This window comes from Thermomyces dupontii (genome assembly GCF_041956625.1).
Source record: "Thermomyces dupontii strain NRRL 2155 unplaced genomic scaffold VTN31scaffold_1, whole genome shotgun sequence".
NCBI lineage: Eukaryota > Fungi > Ascomycota > Eurotiomycetes > Eurotiales > Trichocomaceae > Thermomyces > Thermomyces dupontii.
Window position 1 is genome coordinate 3,796,849 of NW_027192307.1, and position 18,686 is coordinate 3,815,534.

General features: G+C 51.4%; 9 protein-coding genes across 9 annotated transcripts; 4 read left to right on the top strand and 5 right to left on the bottom strand.

Annotated features, from left to right (window-relative positions):
• Positions 1–290: 290 nt before the first annotated feature.
• On the top strand, positions 291–2,964 carry VTN31DRAFT_1428 (uncharacterized protein; the record flags this gene model as incomplete). Its single annotated transcript, XM_069401484.1, has 10 exons — positions 291–815; positions 874–1,383; positions 1,437–1,893; positions 1,951–2,036; positions 2,092–2,105; positions 2,181–2,217; positions 2,264–2,395; positions 2,447–2,500; positions 2,564–2,697; positions 2,757–2,964. The coding sequence occupies 10 exons, from the start codon at positions 291–293 to the stop codon at positions 2,962–2,964; spliced, it is 2,157 nt and encodes a 718-aa protein (XP_069264284.1).
• Positions 2,965–3,075: 111 nt separating this feature from the next.
• On the bottom strand, positions 3,076–4,306 carry VTN31DRAFT_1429 (uncharacterized protein; the record flags this gene model as incomplete). Its single annotated transcript, XM_069401485.1, has 2 exons — positions 3,076–4,206; positions 4,286–4,306. The coding sequence occupies 2 exons, from the start codon at positions 4,304–4,306 to the stop codon at positions 3,076–3,078; spliced, it is 1,152 nt and encodes a 383-aa protein (XP_069264285.1).
• A 581-nt stretch (positions 4,307–4,887) lies between these two features.
• Positions 4,888–5,775, top strand: VTN31DRAFT_1430 (uncharacterized protein; the record flags this gene model as incomplete). Its single annotated transcript, XM_069401487.1, has 1 exon — positions 4,888–5,775. One exon carries the CDS (start codon positions 4,888–4,890, stop codon positions 5,773–5,775), a length of 888 nt encoding a protein of 295 aa, XP_069264286.1.
• Positions 5,776–6,138: 363 nt separating this feature from the next.
• On the bottom strand, positions 6,139–6,848 carry VTN31DRAFT_1431 (uncharacterized protein; the record flags this gene model as incomplete). The annotated part of the gene is made up of 5 exons (XM_069401488.1): positions 6,139–6,240; positions 6,300–6,530; positions 6,611–6,640; positions 6,715–6,754; positions 6,814–6,848. The coding sequence occupies 5 exons, from the start codon at positions 6,846–6,848 to the stop codon at positions 6,139–6,141; spliced, it is 438 nt and encodes a 145-aa protein (XP_069264287.1).
• Positions 6,849–8,006: 1,158 nt separating this feature from the next.
• VTN31DRAFT_1432 (uncharacterized protein) lies at positions 8,007–8,661 on the bottom strand (the record flags this gene model as incomplete). The annotated part of the gene is made up of 2 exons (XM_069401489.1): positions 8,007–8,081; positions 8,137–8,661. The coding sequence occupies 2 exons, from the start codon at positions 8,659–8,661 to the stop codon at positions 8,007–8,009; spliced, it is 600 nt and encodes a 199-aa protein (XP_069264288.1).
• A 594-nt stretch (positions 8,662–9,255) lies between these two features.
• VTN31DRAFT_1433 (uncharacterized protein) lies at positions 9,256–10,237 on the bottom strand (the record flags this gene model as incomplete). The annotated part of the gene is made up of 3 exons (XM_069401490.1): positions 9,256–9,850; positions 9,900–10,024; positions 10,103–10,237. 3 exons carry the CDS (start codon positions 10,235–10,237, stop codon positions 9,256–9,258), a joined length of 855 nt encoding a protein of 284 aa, XP_069264289.1.
• A 287-nt stretch (positions 10,238–10,524) lies between these two features.
• Positions 10,525–11,980, top strand: VTN31DRAFT_1434 (uncharacterized protein; the record flags this gene model as incomplete). Its single annotated transcript, XM_069401491.1, has 3 exons — positions 10,525–10,572; positions 10,981–11,070; positions 11,135–11,980. 3 exons carry the CDS (start codon positions 10,525–10,527, stop codon positions 11,978–11,980), a joined length of 984 nt encoding a protein of 327 aa, XP_069264290.1.
• A 3,028-nt stretch (positions 11,981–15,008) lies between these two features.
• VTN31DRAFT_1435 (uncharacterized protein) lies at positions 15,009–15,650 on the top strand (the record flags this gene model as incomplete). Its single annotated transcript, XM_069401492.1, has 1 exon — positions 15,009–15,650. One exon carries the CDS (start codon positions 15,009–15,011, stop codon positions 15,648–15,650), a length of 642 nt encoding a protein of 213 aa, XP_069264291.1.
• A 192-nt stretch (positions 15,651–15,842) lies between these two features.
• Positions 15,843–18,520, bottom strand: VTN31DRAFT_1436 (uncharacterized protein; the record flags this gene model as incomplete). Its single annotated transcript, XM_069401493.1, has 4 exons — positions 15,843–17,823; positions 17,877–17,986; positions 18,037–18,333; positions 18,383–18,520. 4 exons carry the CDS (start codon positions 18,518–18,520, stop codon positions 15,843–15,845), a joined length of 2,526 nt encoding a protein of 841 aa, XP_069264292.1.
• Between the last annotated feature and the right edge of the window lie 166 nt (positions 18,521–18,686).

Genomic DNA, 18,686 nt, shown 5'->3' on the forward strand with positions numbered 1-18,686 from the left:
ATGCTCCTTGCGTCGTACATCGAGAGCTTTGAACTTTTTTTTTTGGCCCTGACGAGAGCCAAGTCAAAGTCCTGGTCACGTGCCGCCATGGCCAAGAACCGATCGGGCCGATAAGCGTCATGTTTCCTCCATACCTCAGATATGCTTGTAGTGTAGGTGAAGAAGATTGATGTCATCCACTGCGGTAAGTACTCGTACTACTCTAGCGTGGTAGCGCGGTGTCAATATCCTCACCGATCACTCATGTCAACCTAGAAGCCCCCATCGGAAACAAACTGCTGGAACCAACAATGGGGCACCTGACGACGGTTGCGACGTGCAATCTGAATCAATGGGCGCTAGACTTCGAGGGAAATACTGAGCGCATCATCGAGAGTATTCACAAGGCCAAAGAGGCCGGCGCGAAACTCCGGGTAGGGCCAGAACTGGAGATTTGCGGCTATGGCTGTCTCGACCATCTTCTGGAGCAGGACTTGTACCTGCATTGCTGGGAGATGTTGGAAAGGATCCTGAAGGATGAGTCGTGCTACGATATTTTGCTTGACATTGGCATGCCTGTCCAGCATCGCAATGTGCGGTACAACTGCCGGGTCATCTGCCTCAATGGCAAGATCCTTCTAATCCGGCCAAAGATGTGGTTGGCCAATGATGGGAATTACCGGGAGATGAGGTATTTCACTCCCTGGATGCATCCTCGACACCACGAGCAATTCCAGCTACCTCGAATGATTCAGAAGTTGCAGGGCGCGACCCATGTAACGTTTGGAGATGCGGTTATCTCAACTGCCGACACTTGTATCGGCGCGGAAACTTGCGTAAGACCTCACTCATAATACTATTTCCTAGGCTTAGACGCGTACTAAGTGGGATTAGGAGGAACTGTTCACTCCGAACGCCCCCCATGGTCCTATGAGTCTGGATGGCGTTGAGGTTTTTACCAATAGCAGCGGATCTCACTTTACACTCCGAAAACTGGAGACCCGGCTGCAGCTGATAATGGAAGCGACCAAGAAGAATGGCGGCATCTATCTTTATGCCAATCAGCAGGGCTGTGATGGTGATCGCCTTTATTACGATGGATCCGCTATGATTTTGGTCAACGGAAAAATTGTCGCTCAAGGTTCACAGTTCAGTCTCCAAGATGTTGAGGTAGTTACTGCCACCGTTGATCTGGAGGAGGTTCGAGCCCATCGATCCATGATATCACGAAACCTCCAAGCTGCCGCGTCTACTGCCAAGTATCACCGCATCCAGACCTCCTTTGAGCTAAGTTCGGCAGAGGATGACCTGAATCTTGAGCGTGGACCCAGTCTTCCAATCGAGCCCCGATATTACTCCGCTGAAGAGGAAATTGCTCTTTGCTCCGGAGCCTACTTGTGGGATGTATGTGTTGCCTTTGTCATCTACTGAAAACAACGCTGATTCGGTTCCCCCAGTATCTTCGGAGAAGCGGCACAGCCGGCTATCTTGTTCCTCTCTCAGGTGGAATAGACTCGTGTGCGACCGCTACAATCGTGTTTGGTATGTGCCGAATGGTTATCAATGCTATCAAGGCTGGGAACAGCCAAGTGATCAAAGATGTCAAACGGCTTGCCGCATACGGGGAAGGGAAGTTACCCGAGACGCCGCAGGAGCTCTGCAATCAGATTTTCCATACCATCTACATGGGAATGTCTAAGCAGAGCTCTGCAGAAACTCGTGGAAGAGCAAAAGAACTTGCCGAGGCGATTGGGTCATATCATGTCAACTTGGATATTGACGATGTATTTGAGGCACAGCGGAATCTTCTCGTGAAATCACTGAACTTCGAGCCTAAGTTCAAAGTCCACGGTGGTTCTGTAGCCGAGAATATTACTCTGCAGAATATCCAAGCACGGTCCAGAATGGTGACTGGTAGGTTCAACCAAGTTTGTGTCCATTGATCTCAAGCACGCTGATACAATATGGCAGCCTACTCATTCGCCCAACTCCTGCCTACCACGCGAGGACGCCCAGGAGGAGGTGGTCTATTGGTTTTGGGATCGGCCAATGTTGGCGTATGTAGCACCTCTATCTGGCTAGATGGTATGGAACTAACTTTTTCTTGCTCAGGAATCGCTGCGAGGGTACGTATTGGCTCGGGCATTTTTGTCGGACCCTCAGCGAGCACTCCATGATAATGATATTAACGCTCTGTTTAGATATCTAACCAAATACGACTGCTCGAGCGCCGACATCGTAAGTTCTCTCCTTCCGCGTTTCGACAACATACTGACAACCGTAGAACCCAATCGGTAGCATCGACAAGGCCGATCTAAAGCGCTTCATTGCGTGGGCCGAGAAGAATTTCAATCTTCCTTGTCTCCATGGCTTCCTTACTGCGGTGCCGACCGCAGAATTGGAACCTATTACCGAGGTTTGCTTCCTTTGTGCCTTTCTCTATTCTTCCTGCTGACTATTTCCGTAGACCTATGTACAGTCCGACGAAGCAGATATGGGAATGACCTATGACGAACTCACGGTGAGTCAATATGCCCCAGGCTCTTTTGTTCACAAACTAACTCGAGCGTACCCGCGACGATAGGCATTTGGCCGCCTTCGAAAAGTCAACCAACTAGGACCATATGGCATGTTCCAGCGCCTGGTGCACGAATGGGGAAACAAGCGCAAGCGCGAACCAAACGACCACAATCCGGTTTTGGAACCGCGGCAAATTGCGTACGTTTTGCTCCCACCAAATCTGTACGATGAGTTTGAGGCTTACTTGGAATCAACAGGGAGAAAGTGAAACGTTTCTTCCACTATTATGCTATTAACCGGCATAAGATGACGACGCTGACGCCCGCGCTGCATTGCAATGACTATTCACCGGACGATAACCGGTTCGATCTGCGTCCGTTCTTGTATCCGCCTTTCTGGAAGAGTTGGAGCTTCAAAAGGATTGATCGTGAACTGGAGAAGATGGACAGCAAGCAGCAGAAGTAACTTCGTCAATAACCTGAAACGAGTAGAGAAAATGATAGAAAAGTACATAGGAGGCAGATGTGCATTGAACAACCACTGCGTATGACTCGTGAGGTCTCACGAGAGTAAGAATTACCGCTTCAGCGCTGCGAACCGCTTCGCTAGCTCATCTACATCCGGTATCCCGGTGCTAGATTTGCGCTGTTGTGCCGGTCTTACCGGACTTGCCTTATTCTCTTCTTCTCCCGGCACACGCACACGAGGATTCGGATTATCGCTGCTCGGTTTTGGCGGGGCGACACTCACGGGACTCTTCCCTGAGGCATCATGCGGACCGATATCTCGCGGCGGTGTGGCCAGCGCAAGCTCGTCAACTTCCGAGGCGCCCTTCTGATCAACAGTATCGCTCGAACCCGTCGTTTGTTGCCCTGTAGCGTCCACATACTCTGGCGGCGGCGTTGGGACCGGCTCGGGGATATTCTCATTGATACCCTCCTCGTTTTGCGGCCACGCAACGCCGTAGGCCTTTGCAATCTCACGGAGATAGCTTTCGACCAGTTCCGGGGATGGTGGCTTCACACGCAGCCGTTTGATGAGCCTCTCGGGAACCTTAACCGCGGCTTTATTTTCCTGCGCCAACGCCGCAAAGTCCTTTCCCCAACGCTCTATCAGCAATGCACGCAACGTGGTCAACTCCCGCACTTCGCGCGGGAACCGCTGCCAGGAGTAGAAGATGGCCGCGGCAGCTTCGTCAAGGCCGGGATCTAGATAGACATCTTCTTCTTCATCAATGGACTGTTCGCCCTCGGTCTGCTTCTGCGCGAGTGTTGTCTGACTCGTGGTCGACGAGCGACTAAACCGCGAAAACAAACCAAGGCCACCGCCACCCCCGCCGCTGGCACTTGCCGCCCCGTCCTGGCTGGCTGCAGTCGAGCCGTGCTTGCCTCCCCCTGCACTTTCCATGGCCTTGATGGCTTCCTTTGCTTTCTGCCTTGCACGAATGCCCTTGTCGGAAAATGCCAGCTGATCCAGCACCGCCGCCCGCGCCAACAGCAGCTCACAATACAGTTCCACCATTTCCATGACCTCCACCGCGATATCGGTGGCGATCACATTCTCGACGCGGATCCGCGCGGAGGCCTCGCGACCATTCTCCAGAAGTTGCGCTAACTCGCGCCGCTGTGCTACGGACGATGCATTGTCTTTCTTTTGGAGGAGACGAAGGCGCGGGATGAGGAGGCGAAGTGTCGATTGGAGCCTGGTCTGGATGGGGTTTGGCGCGGAGTGTCAGCGGCGGGCGACGAGAACGAGACAGAAGTGGTACTATTCGATGCAAACCCACCGTATGCGATGAAGGAGGCATTTTCAACAGCTTGGTGCTCGTTCAGATACCGAATACACAATCTTCAGTCTTGTACTCGTTCCTGCGGGCTTCTCCAATATTATTGGTTTGGGGCGGCCGGCACGCTCCTATCTTATCGCTTATCTTATCTCCTACTTACCTACGGTATCTTATCGGTTCCAAACGCCCAAGCTGGCGCATGTTCTGGACACGCGAAGTGCCGCGAAACATTCGCAGTCCCGCCGTGCAGCGAGAACCGCTGTTGTCGCTATGAGTTCATTGGGGGCTATGCTCAATATTTGCACTTTTTTGATGAATTTTGACCGAGTTTGTCCCCCGGCAAGCTCCAGATACACGGTTGTACCTCCTCCACCATAGCCGCGCAAGAGCGTCTCATCACACAGGACAGGTTCCCGGTCATTTTCTCGCCAGGACCACGATAATTTGGCCAAGAATACTATCGAAGACGTCCTCTCCAAGGCAGAATGAACGGTTATCACGCCCAACCTGACTACTCGTCTGACACAGGGAGCCAGGCAGGAAGCCAGGCAAATCCGGCTGTCAATTCTACTAGTTACGGTCGGACGGTCTGGACGAAACCAATGGATTATGCGCTTCTTAACGGGCTTTTGTTTGCAAAAAGGAATGGATTTGAGTCTGACAAGGGGAATTTCAAGGCTCCCGGGTGGGACGGGGTGGTCACAGCGGTACAGGCTACCACAAATCAGCCCATCGAGAAGAAGCATTGCGAGAACCGATGGAGAAAGAAGAAGCAGTACTGGAAACTCTGGGTGAGACATCGCGCCCAGGCCTCCGACTGGACCTGGGATGCTGACAAGGAAACATTTGTCAATGACCGCGCGATCATGGACGAATACTTCCGGAATAATCCGCAATTGGCGGTCTTCCGGGACTGCGGTCCGACTTTTCGAACTATGATGGAGGATCTGTTGGATAATAAAGGAGCGGAATTCAGAAACGGGGCTTTTGCGACGGGCCTTGGGCATTTAGGCGGTCCAATCGGACAGGCAGCGCCAGCTGCACCAGTAGCGCCACCATCGCCTGTACCCGTTGTCACTGAACAACCGCAACAGCCCCAACAGCTGCAGCAACCGCAGCCACCGCAGCAATCACAGCAACCACAGCAACCACAGCAACCACAGCATTCACAGCATTCACAGCAACCGCAGCATCGGACTGGGATACTCCCGGAGACTGTGGCAGAACTGCGACAACTATTGGTCGAGATTAATCAAAACTCACGCTCCTCAGTCAGATCCGCTATCGAGAGTCTTCTCCAAGAAGCTGATGACCTGCTCCCGGATGACTGGAAGGAGAACGGAGTCGTTCGGTACGAGAAACTGGAACCGATATTGGATATCTTCCAAGATCCTGTTATTTGCGACACATATCTGGCTTTGCGTTCCGGGAGGAAAGAGTATAGGCTTCGATGGATATTACGAACTTTAGAACGAAGAGGCCTAGCCTGAGGCCATGTTTGTCTGGAACTTGCCTTTTGTTGTCTACATCAAAGTTTCAGTCATGGGAGTTTTGTGGAGAGGCTGTCTGATTCATGTCATTAATGTCCGAGCTTTTTCCTGGCTGCATTGATGTCCATATTGTAGAGAGCACGGCATCTTTCCTGTCTACACATTTGTGTCTGTACCAATCCCTTGGTCAATCACCATGGAAACGTCCGCCTAGCAGCTTTCCAATCACGAAAATATCCAAGTCGTATTCTAAATGAGACGGGAAACACGGTCCTGCTCTCTATGCCCTAATCAACCAGGGTGATCATGATATCCAATGACACAGCAAACGGAAAGTAATTATATTTATACAAGTCATATCTTTCACTCCAACTTGTCCAAATGCTCCAGTCGAGTCAACACCACCTGTTTACTTGTTTCTTCGATCTCGCCGGCGAGAAACACCTCATCGAGGATGGCATAGACCTGGAAAGAGTCTCCCCGTCAGCCTCCAAGTGACCCAACGCAAGCGGGACGAGTCGAACCTTGTAGAAATTAAACACTAGATCCAGCTCGCAAACATTCCCAAAGAACTGATCGAGAACCTCCACGAAAAAGTGTATCGCCTCGAGGTATGCTAGTTCATTATCGTTGGCGTCCACACACGCACAGAAGAAGAGGCCAGCATATCGTCGATAGACGATCTTGGTGCTGCGCTTGAACTCGACAAAGTTGGATTGGTACTTCTGATCGCGAGGCGCGACGAGTCGATGCACCTGAGCATCAAACAAACGCATCAGCATCAACTCGTTCGGATTCGGACCGGAAAGAAATCGAGAATTTCTAGTAGACCGACCTCGCCCTTGAGTTTTACTTTCTCATCATCCTAAACGACAAGAACGGCGCCTGTTAGTATTCGTAGATGTTGTTTCATTGAAGCCACTCGGCCAGGTCACTCACACTATACGGTGCATACCACTTGGCCAGACGCGTCTTGCCTCTGACAGAAAGCTTCGCATTAGTCCCGTACCGGGAAAATCCTCCTGGACTAGCACGCACTGGCGATTCTGAACGAGGATGAATGAGAGCACCATCCCGTCAAGAGTCACGAAGAAGCAAGCGTCGCATCAGCTCCCTGCCAGCCTCGTGATGAGCCGCTCTCCGCGCGGTTTGTAATGGGCAGAGTGATGCTAGGTACTGCGGCTGTGAAATATCGATTATCTTCTGCGAGTCCGCATCGAACTGCAGCCAGTACTAACACAGTAGTATGTACCGTACATCTCAGGGTCTCGAACCGGAATCAGGGACGATGTCCAGGTGTGGAGAACACCCCCGCTAGTTCAAATGTACTCCGTACAGCAGCAACTACAGCTGTTAAAATTCCAGTCAAAGCCGAATTTGATTGATTGCAAATTTCAATTTGAAAACGTTTGGGCGGTTTGGTTGGAGTTTTCAGTCCCTGCCTTATTCAGTTTAGCGTCGCTTGCCAGAAGTCGGTGGTTTTGTTATGTGTCTTCTACACAAGATCTACCTATGTACATACTGTACTGCGTTGTTGCTACCGAACAAACCACCTCCATACCGGCGCTACACGATGACTGAGCTCAAGCCTCGCTCCTGGAATCGACATACTGCGCCATACATTTTGTGACCTGACGTGTGGTACGGAGATCAAAAAGCCGAGGAAAGGGGTACTAGGTACTATGTATTTACCAAGGTCATGTCGACCTCATAGGGAAAACAATCGTACTTATCTCAAGTAACTATTCCCCTGTCTGTGCGTAATCGTCGACGCTGCTTGGTCTCGATAGATACTGTGTCATTGGTCGACCATCAGACCAGTAGTAATCTCGTCCCTAGCGGCCTAGTGAAAGCGATCGATCTTCGCTTTCCAGCTTGAGCGTTCCTACACTCTCAGAGAGGGAAAAGAGATGACCCTTAGTCACTGACGAAGGCCAGTATTTTCTATGCAGAAATTCGCTGCCCTACAAGTCACAAGCTGCCGTCGGTCGGTATATGGATTCCTCGGGACCAAAATTGGGTGGTCAACACAAGATCTCGTTGCTGCATCCATGCATCTTTCATTGGTTGTTCCCAAAACTTAATTCAATGGATTCAAGTCGGCGCTACAAGAAATTCATAGCCGCTTGAGACTATCGTCGGAGGAACCTGCGATGTAGGCTGCCGAGGATCGGTCCGTAAGAGTACTTCTTGTATCACGCCATATTTCGTAGTTTAAATGCTGAATTTTGCTATTGTTCACGGTTGAACCATGATGAAATCTTCTTTCTCAATGTTTGAATCTTCGTGGGCTCGGGCTGCTCGGGCTGGAACTCATCAGCATGATTAAGCATGCAAAGTATCAAGGGGGAATGTGCTTACCGAAGGCTCATCTGACTGGGGTGTGTGTGATTCGGCACTTGCGCTGTCGTATCCCTCCTCATCATCAGAGTGAAATCGCACCGGGTCCCCGTTGTAAACGAGCCACCAACCAATTTCCTCATCGGGATCCGATATCGCGTCCCGCAAGCGCGCGAGACCGTCCAGCACTTCTTGCGACACTGTCTCACCCGGAGGAGGATCTATGGCCGTGTGCAAACCGTTTTTTGGCCGCGCATCGTCGGGTAAAACTTCGACGCGATCCGCAACGAAAGCATACGGTTGACTGACGGCGGCATCACTGAGGTCCTCCGGGTCATACTGCTCCAGGAGTTGAAGATCAGGCAGCTGAGCCATGATGTCTGGGTACTTCTCCCGGAACGATTCGAGAAGCACGCGGGTAGTTGCAGGTTCCTGGATATACTCCGCCGCTGCATCATCGATGTTGTTGCGGACGATGTAGACCACAATACTCATTGGGAGTTTCGCGCGCACCCAGCGGAATCCATGAATTTTGTAGACAACCATTTTTGCTTGAATTGGCCGTTCAGAAAATTGGCGTTCGTGAGTAGTACTATTCGCGAATGAACCAGCTTGGATCCTTTTTTCAAGATGACATCAGGCTCCAGCCATGACCTGTGCTTCTGCTTGCCTTCGCCACTGCGGCCAGTCTTTTTTCCTTCTCAATGTCATCTGAGGATGGGTACTGAGGACAGCATGGGCGCTGTTCAGTTCTACCATCTAGGTACGCGGAAGTCCAAGGGCCGTGAAGCTGATTGGCCAGACTTTGTGCTACAGGTTTACAGCAAGCCAATGCTTAGTCAGCGGCTCTTTAATGGAGTCTTTTATCGAGCAATAGAGGTATCAGTGGTCATCGACCGACTAGTACGACTACTTGTGCGTCCTACAGACAGAATGGAGCATCACCTCTAATCTTTGGCATGTGAACAGTACTAATCTCAAGATGGCTACCACCGATATACAAGTCTGTTTGGCGCAAAGCGTGCTTGAGGTCGAGCATAGTCGGTTGCTGGTTGCTGCAACTCGACCAAGCATGTCGCTTGCGGGCAGAGTTCCTGTTCTTTATGACATACCGAATCTGAGATTGCAACGATATCCAGTTCAGGACGCGCCATATCCTTTTGTCCAGGCCGCATCGAAAGTCTCCTTGTTCAAGGCGAACTGCCTAACATAGTCTCTCTCCAAATCATGTGCCCGTTTTCCCACGAGAACCAAACTATGCAATGGTGGCCCCATATCAACGGTTGTCAGCTCCTGAAGAGTCCCTGCAACAAGCTTCTGGTCAGGAGCGCCAACTCGTGCAGCGCCGATTGCAATGCTGTTTGGTCCATAAACGCCTTCTTTCCTTTCCTCCTCCGTCTCGAGCATTTGGCTGGCGCATTGAGCGACCGTCATGTATCGAGGAGGTTCATAGACAATTTTTCCACGGGCGAGAGCCTCTAGTGACGGCTCTTTGACCTTGATATCAAGAAGCACCAGCGTATGAAGACCCAACTTTACGTTCTCCCTGATGCGGTCGTAGTATGAAGACGGTTTCCACGTCTCGGTGAAAAATACCATGCTTACTGTCTGACCGAAATTGTACAGTTGCAATCCAGTGCAACCAATGGCAGACATAATACAAGCATTGGGGATGGTCTTCGTCGGAATATCCAGCTCTCGCGCTCGCAAGACGAGGTCTGTATGGGTCGTGGCGCTGGAAACGGTTAGAATGCAGCAAACAAATGCCGAGACGCAAGGCGTACCCAAATGGATCCCCAACAACGAGGAAAGCAACATCTACATCCTTTGCACCAGCTAGGATGTCATCGCTGCGGTTTTCAACCATTTCACGGTCGGCGACGATAACAGGCCGGCCATAGAAAGATTCCTACTGTCGGGCAGCACAGATGCAGTAAGTACCATGGATTTGGAGCGCATCGTCTTCGTCAAATCACAGATCACGCACCAGTTTCTCTTTGTCCACTAGCAGAATGCTCGTGTATGCTTCCAGGTAAACGCGCTCTGCACTCTTGACGACCTCCAAGCCACGAACAGAGATGTCCTTTTCGTCGGCGAGACCCAGTCCCACGAGATACAGCATTTTGATGCCCCTTTGAACCTCTGTGCTTTGGTAATTCTTGCTTTGCTGGATATTAGTATTTACCAGTTGATTCGAACTTGCAGAAACCACTGCGGTCTTGCAACAAGTCCTGGAGCTCGGAATAATGATTTTCCGTAGTGTCATCGGATGCTGATGGACCGTTCTCGTCAGCGGCCCCTTTAGGGCATCTCACGAGTACTCCTGTTCATCATCCAAGCGGAGGCTTCTCTGTCGATATCGAATTATTATATGTATCTCAATTGGTATAAGCATTCGAAGTTGGCAACATGGCGACCAGCGATCGATTCCCCAAGTACCGGCAAGAAATCCAACAGGTACGACTTATTCACTTTGCCAATTATTGTCGCAATCCGCTTTTAAATGAAGGTCGATTACCTTCATGGCCAATTATGTGAACTTCAAAGTTTCAAGCCAGCACTGTCTGTTGTCACTGGAATCTTGAATGCTGTAATTCAGACTATTGTTGGGGCCGCCGTACAGTGAATATGCGCGTGCTCCATTCACTCGGTTGGCCGCATTCACTGTTCGTCCATGGGAGATCATCCTCCTTCATGTTGATGATGATTTTCTTACTGTTCTCTCAAACTCTGGGAATCATGACCCGACTGAATCCGGACCCTTCTGTTGGACCCCAACCCGAGGGCATTTCTGCAGCGGATCGAGAGGACAACGAGACCAATGAGCAGTTCAGAAAAAGGCTAACGATTGGACTCCGTCGACAGATGATGTTCGTCTCAGGCGAGACGGCCGAGCCCTCGACAGAGACGACCACATTGATCGAAGAGATTGTTCGACAACAGGTTATAGAAATGGTTGGTCGGATTCCTTGCCTGCACTCGGCACGGTCCCGCGAATACGACGCTAATACGGGAGCAGCTCATTCGAAGTACTGCACTGGCTAATCGACGAGGAAACCGATCCATCTCTACCGACGACCTGATCTTCCTGATCCGACATGATAAGGCCAAAGTTTCCCGGCTCCGCACATTCCTCTCTTGGAAAGATGTGAGAAAGAACGTAAAAGAATCGGATGACAAGGCCGGGGCTGATGCAACCGATTTTGCGGCGGCTGATGATCCGCTGGCGGGCGCGGTAGTTGCTGGCCCTCAAGATGTTGCTGCGAAGCCGAAGACGAAGAGGGCTAAAGTTGGTCTGGCGTGGGATGTCAACAGCTTCTACTCGGTTCAAGTACCGGAGCGGGAAGACGAGGAGGATGAGGAAGAAGAGGAACAAAACTATGCAACGCTACAACGTCTGGCGACGGCGGATGAGAGGACCAAGAACATGACCAAGGAGGAATACGTCTTTTGGTCAGATTGTCGCCAGGCGTCATTTACTTTTCGCAAAGCCAAGCGATTCCGTGAGTGGGCCGGGTTTGGCGTTATCACGGAGTCCAAGCCCAATGATGACATCGTGGATATTCTCGGTTTCCTTACGTTCGAGATTGTTCAGACCTTGACGGAGGAAGCTCTGAAAGTAAAAGAACGAGAAGATCGTGAGAAGAAGGGCCGGGGTGGCTCTGAGAATGGAAACGGTGACAACTCAAAGAAACGAAAGCGTGAAACGGGCTTGTTTGACCCACCAGAAGAAGGCCGCACGCCGGTCGAGCCGCGCCATATTCGCGAAGCATATCGCAAACTGCAGGCGACAACGCAGAAATCGAGCGCAATGCTTCTTCATGACGGCCGAGCACCGGGCCGGTTTCCGCTGCGGCTTATCTGACCTTACCATTGACATATAAGTTTCATCTCTGTGCTGTCTTGGTTATGATGACGTGTTAGTTGCTGGAGGGTTTCGAATTGTTCTCTGATTACATTCACTCATCTACTTGGATACCCGGGCGGTTTTTCTCATGGGTAGGATATCACCAGCCGCGTTACCTAAAACAATGCATTGGTTTTTTCCTGGACATCATTCAATAGGTATTCTGAAACAGATATTGACACGGGACCGCAGCTCTACTGTGAATGTGATTGACGCCCTGGAAAATCGATCAGCCTTGAGTTGCCGTTGCCTTTTGCCGAAATGGGGGAGTTCAGACGTACACTGAGCCAGCTCAGCCTCCGTGATCTCCCGCAACCTACTAATGGATGGTGCCTCGCCCTTGGCCACTGCCTTTCCCGTTTCAACAGCCTTGCTGATTATGCCCTTCTTGGACAGGGCGTAGGTCGCAGCCTTGGCCTCCAGACGGATCACGCCGATACGCGGGTCGTCAGGGCCGCCGTCATGAACACCATCCCCGAGGTCACCCAACCAGGCCTGGAGAGCGGGCGTGTAGTACTTGTGCACGATGGCCGGGTCGGACAAGATGGTTGCCGTGCCGGACACTGACGCCCACGATCCGGAGACTATGTCCAGGAAGGACATGTTGACCTCTGTTGGATGAACGTTGAGGTCCGCCGTTTTGCCTGAGAAGAGGTTGGTGTGGAAGATGAGGTCGACTCCACCGTGCTCCTATAGGTTTGGTAACCGTGATTCAGCTTGATTCTTACTGCCATGAGCAAATCCAACGTGCTTGATGGTTCAGTACCGTGGCAGCCAACGACATACATCGCGAAGACAGCAGATCGCTGTCAGACGCTTTCGTCGTCATCATCCCGTACTTCGTGTTCTCAATAAACTTGACCAAGTCCTCGACCTTCTCCTTCAAAGGCGGATTATCGTAATTCTTAGCTTTGTACGGATCAATTGGCTGTGTGCCAGCGCTCGTTTTGATGGTCGTTGACATGATCGACGGTTTACTCGACGTGGTAGGAAGCTCGAACTGAGATGCGAATATGCACTGAGATGTGTTCTTTCCAAGACTAAGGTAGTTCAGCAGGATGGTTTGTATAACTTTTATAAGTTCTCAACCGGTATTATTGCAACAGTCATCAATTATCAATAATCCATATGTGAGCAGTATCAGTTGAACAACAGGTAATCATTCCACGATCCACCGTCTTCCGACCGTGTCGTAGACATGACGTCAGGTCAACACACAAAACATTCAGCTGATGCGTGTTCCGTGGTGTAAACATTAGTGCGCCGCCATGGCTTTGATAATATTTCCAGCAAAATGTTAACTTGGATTCAACGTAGCAAAAGACAATACAACTGCCTGTTCCAGCATGCAGTTGTGCCTTCATGTTCCAAGTATCGACGCTGATGTAATGGACGCGATGACCGTCAATATTGGATCTAAGCCGGCGCATGTTCGAACGTCGTTGCTCGACAAACCGATTGAACCCATGCATGGAAAGCTAGTGCACAAGACCACTAGGGCACTGTGGAATCTGAGTCGAACCTTCGCGCAGAGAATGGCCTGTGCTCTCCCATTGAGCAGAGGTCTACCTGGTCTTCTGTTGCACATACCTCGCGATCAAGGTCCAGACACCGTACGTGAGGAGGAAACTGACACCCATGTACAGCGCTGAAGATGCTCATTAGGGCTCCGTGAATTCTGGCCGAATAACGAGTGGAATCCATTCAACTGACCTTCATCGCGCCATCCAGTCCAGCTTCCAAAGAAATTCATCTTCTCGTTCCTACGAATCCACCACTAGGGATTCACCGCTCTCGTGCATGTCCTACCCTCGATGACCAGGCAGCCTCCTTTTCCCGGCCGACACTCTAGATGCCGCCTACGCCTGGCGATAATTCGTCTAATCTCCCATCCCCCCATTTCCTCTCTCCTTCACTCCATCACATCCTCCCTCTTTGCGCCAATTGCAAAACTGTTCATCCGTACGGAACGAGCATTTTTCCATGGGACACTCGAGCTTTCGTTCAAACCTCTCGACCAGCCAATCGATCTTCAAGTGGACGCCCGTATAGACAAGATAATAGAAATGACGGCAGGTGTGTTTCAGAGCCAGCACGTCTGGGTATGGAACATATCTCGAGATGTGAAGGTGAAGTTCTGTAGGCAAGTCCATCAGAGTGAGGGGTTGCCCCTCCGCGCCTGTATTGCTGTTCATGTTGACTTTTAATGGCGCAAGAGCAGAGAGCGCGCTTCAGCCTGGTGGACAGACATCGGCGTCAGGTCGGGTATGTAATAAGGTCAAATCAGCATGATCCAGAGTCATTGGAGCCGGCAGTCACAGACTGGCACCAAGACATTCCGAGGCAGAGCCTCATCACGAGGTGCCAATGAGCTTTTGCTTCTTAGGTACAAGCCATAAGCTGCTTGGATGAGAATGCAACAGATGTCCCGGTGCAGCTGGGGGCATGCGGGCGGGTCCCGGTCCGCCGCTGAATCCCGTGCCTAAAGTTAGCTTGGAAGGTCGCGAATAACTACTGTAAGTAACTATGCAACTAATCCGTACGAAATAATGTTCAGAGTTTGCGTACGGAGTACTCCGTACTCCGTACTCGTACGTCATGGTCAATTGGTTACATTACGTATTGATCTGTATTACAGATACCATCACTCATAGATGATAAAGACCATTGGCTAGGGGTGTTAAATTTCCGGAAAGACAATCTTGTTGCACGGAAATTTCGGAAATTTCAATTTAACTAACACCCCCTAGTTATAGAGGCTAGAATGGCCATTTACATACTCAAACACTACGGAGTTGAAAATTACTAGATCATCTGCAAATCAATGAAACCCTGGCAAGCCGCAGCACCAGGTAAAATTAAACAGCTTACATCCAGAGCTTCCAAGTATTCTTAGCGAAGTCAACTCGAACCGAGCCAATCCTACAATCGACCGGTATCTCAGACACGGTCTTTCCTGATAAATCGAATCGACATAGTGCCCAACATGTCCAACCGAAAGACCGCCTACGGGACACCCGCATCAGACACCGACTTCCGCAAAACTTGGGACCGCGAAGAATATGCCCGCAAGGCCGCGGAAGAAGAGGCCAAGGCCAAAGCCGAAGCCAAAGCACGATACGAGGCCAAACTTCTAGGCAAGAAATGGCATCCGCCCGTGGACTACAGCTCGCTGGAGCAGACGAGCGCCCGTTCACAACGGCTCGATGTGGCCTCGATGATCGGTAAGACCACCATCGTGCCGGCGGGGGCGGCCGTCGGGAAACGCGGTCGCGGTGCTGGATTTTACTGCCCGGACTGCGACTTGACGTTCAAGGACAATATTCAGCTCGTGGAGCATCTGAACAGCAAGCAGCACTTGTTCGCCACCGGGCAGAGTGGCGAGGTGAAGCGGGCGACCCTTGAGGAGGTGCGAACCCGACTACGGTGGCTGGCCCACAAGAAGAGACAGGAGGAAGAGGAGGAGCGCAAGGCATGGCAGCTGGACGTGGGTGCTCGTTTGAAAGATCGTGAGGAGCAGGAAGCGAAAGAACGGGAAGAGAGAAGGCGGAAGCGCAGAGAGAAGCGCCAAGCGATGAAAAAGGAGGATGACGAAAGTTGGGAGGGCAGACTGGGAATTATTTCATGATGGCTTCGGTTCTGGGATTCTTCGGGCTTGGTCTGGTTCATTAGATTGAACTCCAATATACCCAAGGCGTTGCGGTGTTCTGTTGCTGTTAGATCTCCATTTTCCGGATTCATAAGCAGTTCCATCCCCCGACTCCATGCCAAACGATTCTTATAGTATACATATTAACCAGAATCACCCAAAGTAAAGCGTCTAATCAATACACTCGATGCCTTCCAAAGCCTTCATAGCCCGTCCTCCCTCTCTCTCGAACAGTCCAACTACCCGCTCACACTCGCGTCGTAATTGCTCTGCGCCCTTTTCTGCGTTCAACTTGATCCATTCTTCGACGGTCATCTTCTTTTCGGGGCTACTGAGGACATCCTTGCCGCTTCCAAGCAAACTGCGAAGCACATGGTTCTCTTTATCTTCGGAATCGCCGAAGAGGAGCTCGTCAATGTCGACCGGTGTCCATGGGAAGGTGCTGATCAAGTGTCCCATATTCGGCCTTCGCTTAGATGGTGACTGTGATGGTGTGCTCGCTGCCAAGGGCACGCGTGCAGTTTGTGACCTTGATGGCGAAAACAATGGAGGCCTAGTGGCAGACGGCCTTGAAGACGGTGGCTGATTCTCGGCGTCGGAGGACTGGGGTGAAGGAGATGGTGTGGTCTCCTGCATTGTCACAGGTCGAGTCTGAACCCTTGCTGTTCCTGCCCGGTTCTCGGGAGACCTGTCATGCGCCATAGATTCCAGCAGAGTCTGAGTGTGTTGCTTTTCCCGTGGAATATCGCTGTATCTCTGCACCGTTTTCGGGGGTACATTTGACACCCGACCTGAAAACCGCTCCGCGTTATCGGATGGGGTCTGTTTAACGTTCTGCACGTCATCTTTAGACCTCCTCGTTTTCTTAGCAGCTTGTGGCATGGATTCCAATGAGGCATCCCCCTGACTAGTGGAAGCAGCAACATCCTCATTGATCGGCGGTTTGGCTGGCTTCTTCGCTTTCGAAGGAGCACGCTTTTTGATGGGTTCCTCAGGCGGAGGTTCAACTGCTACTTCATGAGAGCTCTCATCCACCTTCTCATCAATCTCAATGGCGGCTGTTCTAGATTCTTCTGAAGGATTTTCCTCCACTTGGTAATCTTTTACTTCATGATTACCCTCAGATTGAGGTTCCGCCACAGGCTCTGGCTCAGGTCTCGATCTCGACTCCGGCTCAGGTGTGATGTCTTTCTTGCACTTCTTGGCTGTGGCCTTCCTCTCTGTCTGCTTCCGAGCTTTCGCCTTCGTCTGTTGCGTAATATCCGGGTCTTCTTCACTGGCGAGAGCATTGTCTTGAGCAGCATAATCCTCCTGGATCTCCTCATCAACTAAGCGGGGAACCCTTGTCACTGCTACAGACGCTGAGACAGATCCTCTGCGAGCCCTCTCTGCGTTTTCATCCTTGTACTGAAATTCAAATGGCTCGTCGTCGCTCATGTCACGCTCGAGATCGGCTTCCAAAGCTTCTTCGAGCTCGGAGTCGTCAGGTATGCGGCTCCGGAGAGAAGCCTTTGTTACCATCGAAATTCCTGCAGTCCTGCTAGCCGTGGTGATGCTGCTCCTCTTCGAGCCCCTCCGGCCTTTCTCGGGAATGGCAGGTGGGATGTCCTCGTCTAGTGACGTGTCGTCTGGAATATCTTGTTTCGTTTCCTCTTTTCCCATTTCTTTCACCGCGCTGCTCTGCGATCGAGTCGCTCTTCTCTTTCGAGGTCGCCCTTCAGGAACAGGTGACGGCTCCTGCGTTGCCTGCGTCGGGATGTATTCAACAACCTCCTCACTGGTTCTTTTTTTGCCTCGTGTCGCTCGCGTCACCTTAACTGTTTCCGTAGGTTTACTTTCCTCCGGGGTGTCCGCTTCCATCTGGGCGCTTGCTTCACTCGAATCATCTTTTTTCGTCTTCTTTCTCCTTGAGGCCGCCGTACGTTTGCTGCCCTTTGAAGACTTCCCTGTTGACTGGGATAGGACGCTCGTATCCAACGTGTCCTCGGTGATGGCTGTGGTCTCCGAGTCTACTGAGGCAGTTGACTGAGTGGACAGTCGAGAAGCTTTTGACGAGCGCGACTTTTTGGACCTCGAGCTCCTTGATGACTTGCGCGTTGGAAGTGCGAATACGAAGAACGAACAGTCCGCAGACCGGCGATAATGCTCCTCACTGAGGACGTCAGCTCGAAGGCTCTGCACACCATCAATTACCGGGGCACTCACAAGGGATCATCCGTTGGCTCCCAGCCGTCCAGTGACAGTTTACAGTACGCACAGGCGGTCAAGTCTGGGCTTTCCTCGTGTGGACAAAAGTACCATCCAGCGTCCACCATCTAATAGCGCTGTCAGCTTCGGCAAACAGCGGTGCGAACAACACACTTACTTTCTCTGATTGACAGATCCAACCTTTTTTGCCTTCATGCGGCCATCCTGCCGCGAAAGTCGCTCGTCTTGCTTCGGCGATTCGAGCGCTCGTTGGATCTTGGATCTCGGCTGGATTAGAGCTGCGCTGTTGAATATCCATCATGATCGCCCAGCCACAGTCCGGCGAATGCTTCAAGTGCTCTGCAATCGGATTGTCCTCTTCTTCCCAACCATCCAAGCCTCTGCCACAGAGAAAGCATATTGTATTATCCGGATTTCTTTCGTAGGGTTTGTAGTAGAAGCCCGCATGCGCCAACTACGTCGCAATCGTCAGCGTGATCGGGAGTCAACGAGCATCGAAATACCTCTGCCGGAGATGGTCTGCTATGTGGCCATGATATAATACGATTGCTCTTGGAGCTCGACGACCGGGACCTGCCGACTGACAGGACGGTGTCAAAGCTCGCAAGACGAGCAGCGAAAGTTTCCATTCCGTCGCCCATGGACGTCAATCGATGGATCGTGGGCTGTGAGCGCAAGAGACGAACTCGGTCACGACGAGAAAAACATAGGAGGTTGCTTTGTGTCGTTCAGCGCGCCGGCAGTGTTTGCTTGCGATCCCTTGGGGCTTGTTTACTCGAATGTTTTGGGGCGCGTGCCGAAACGCGC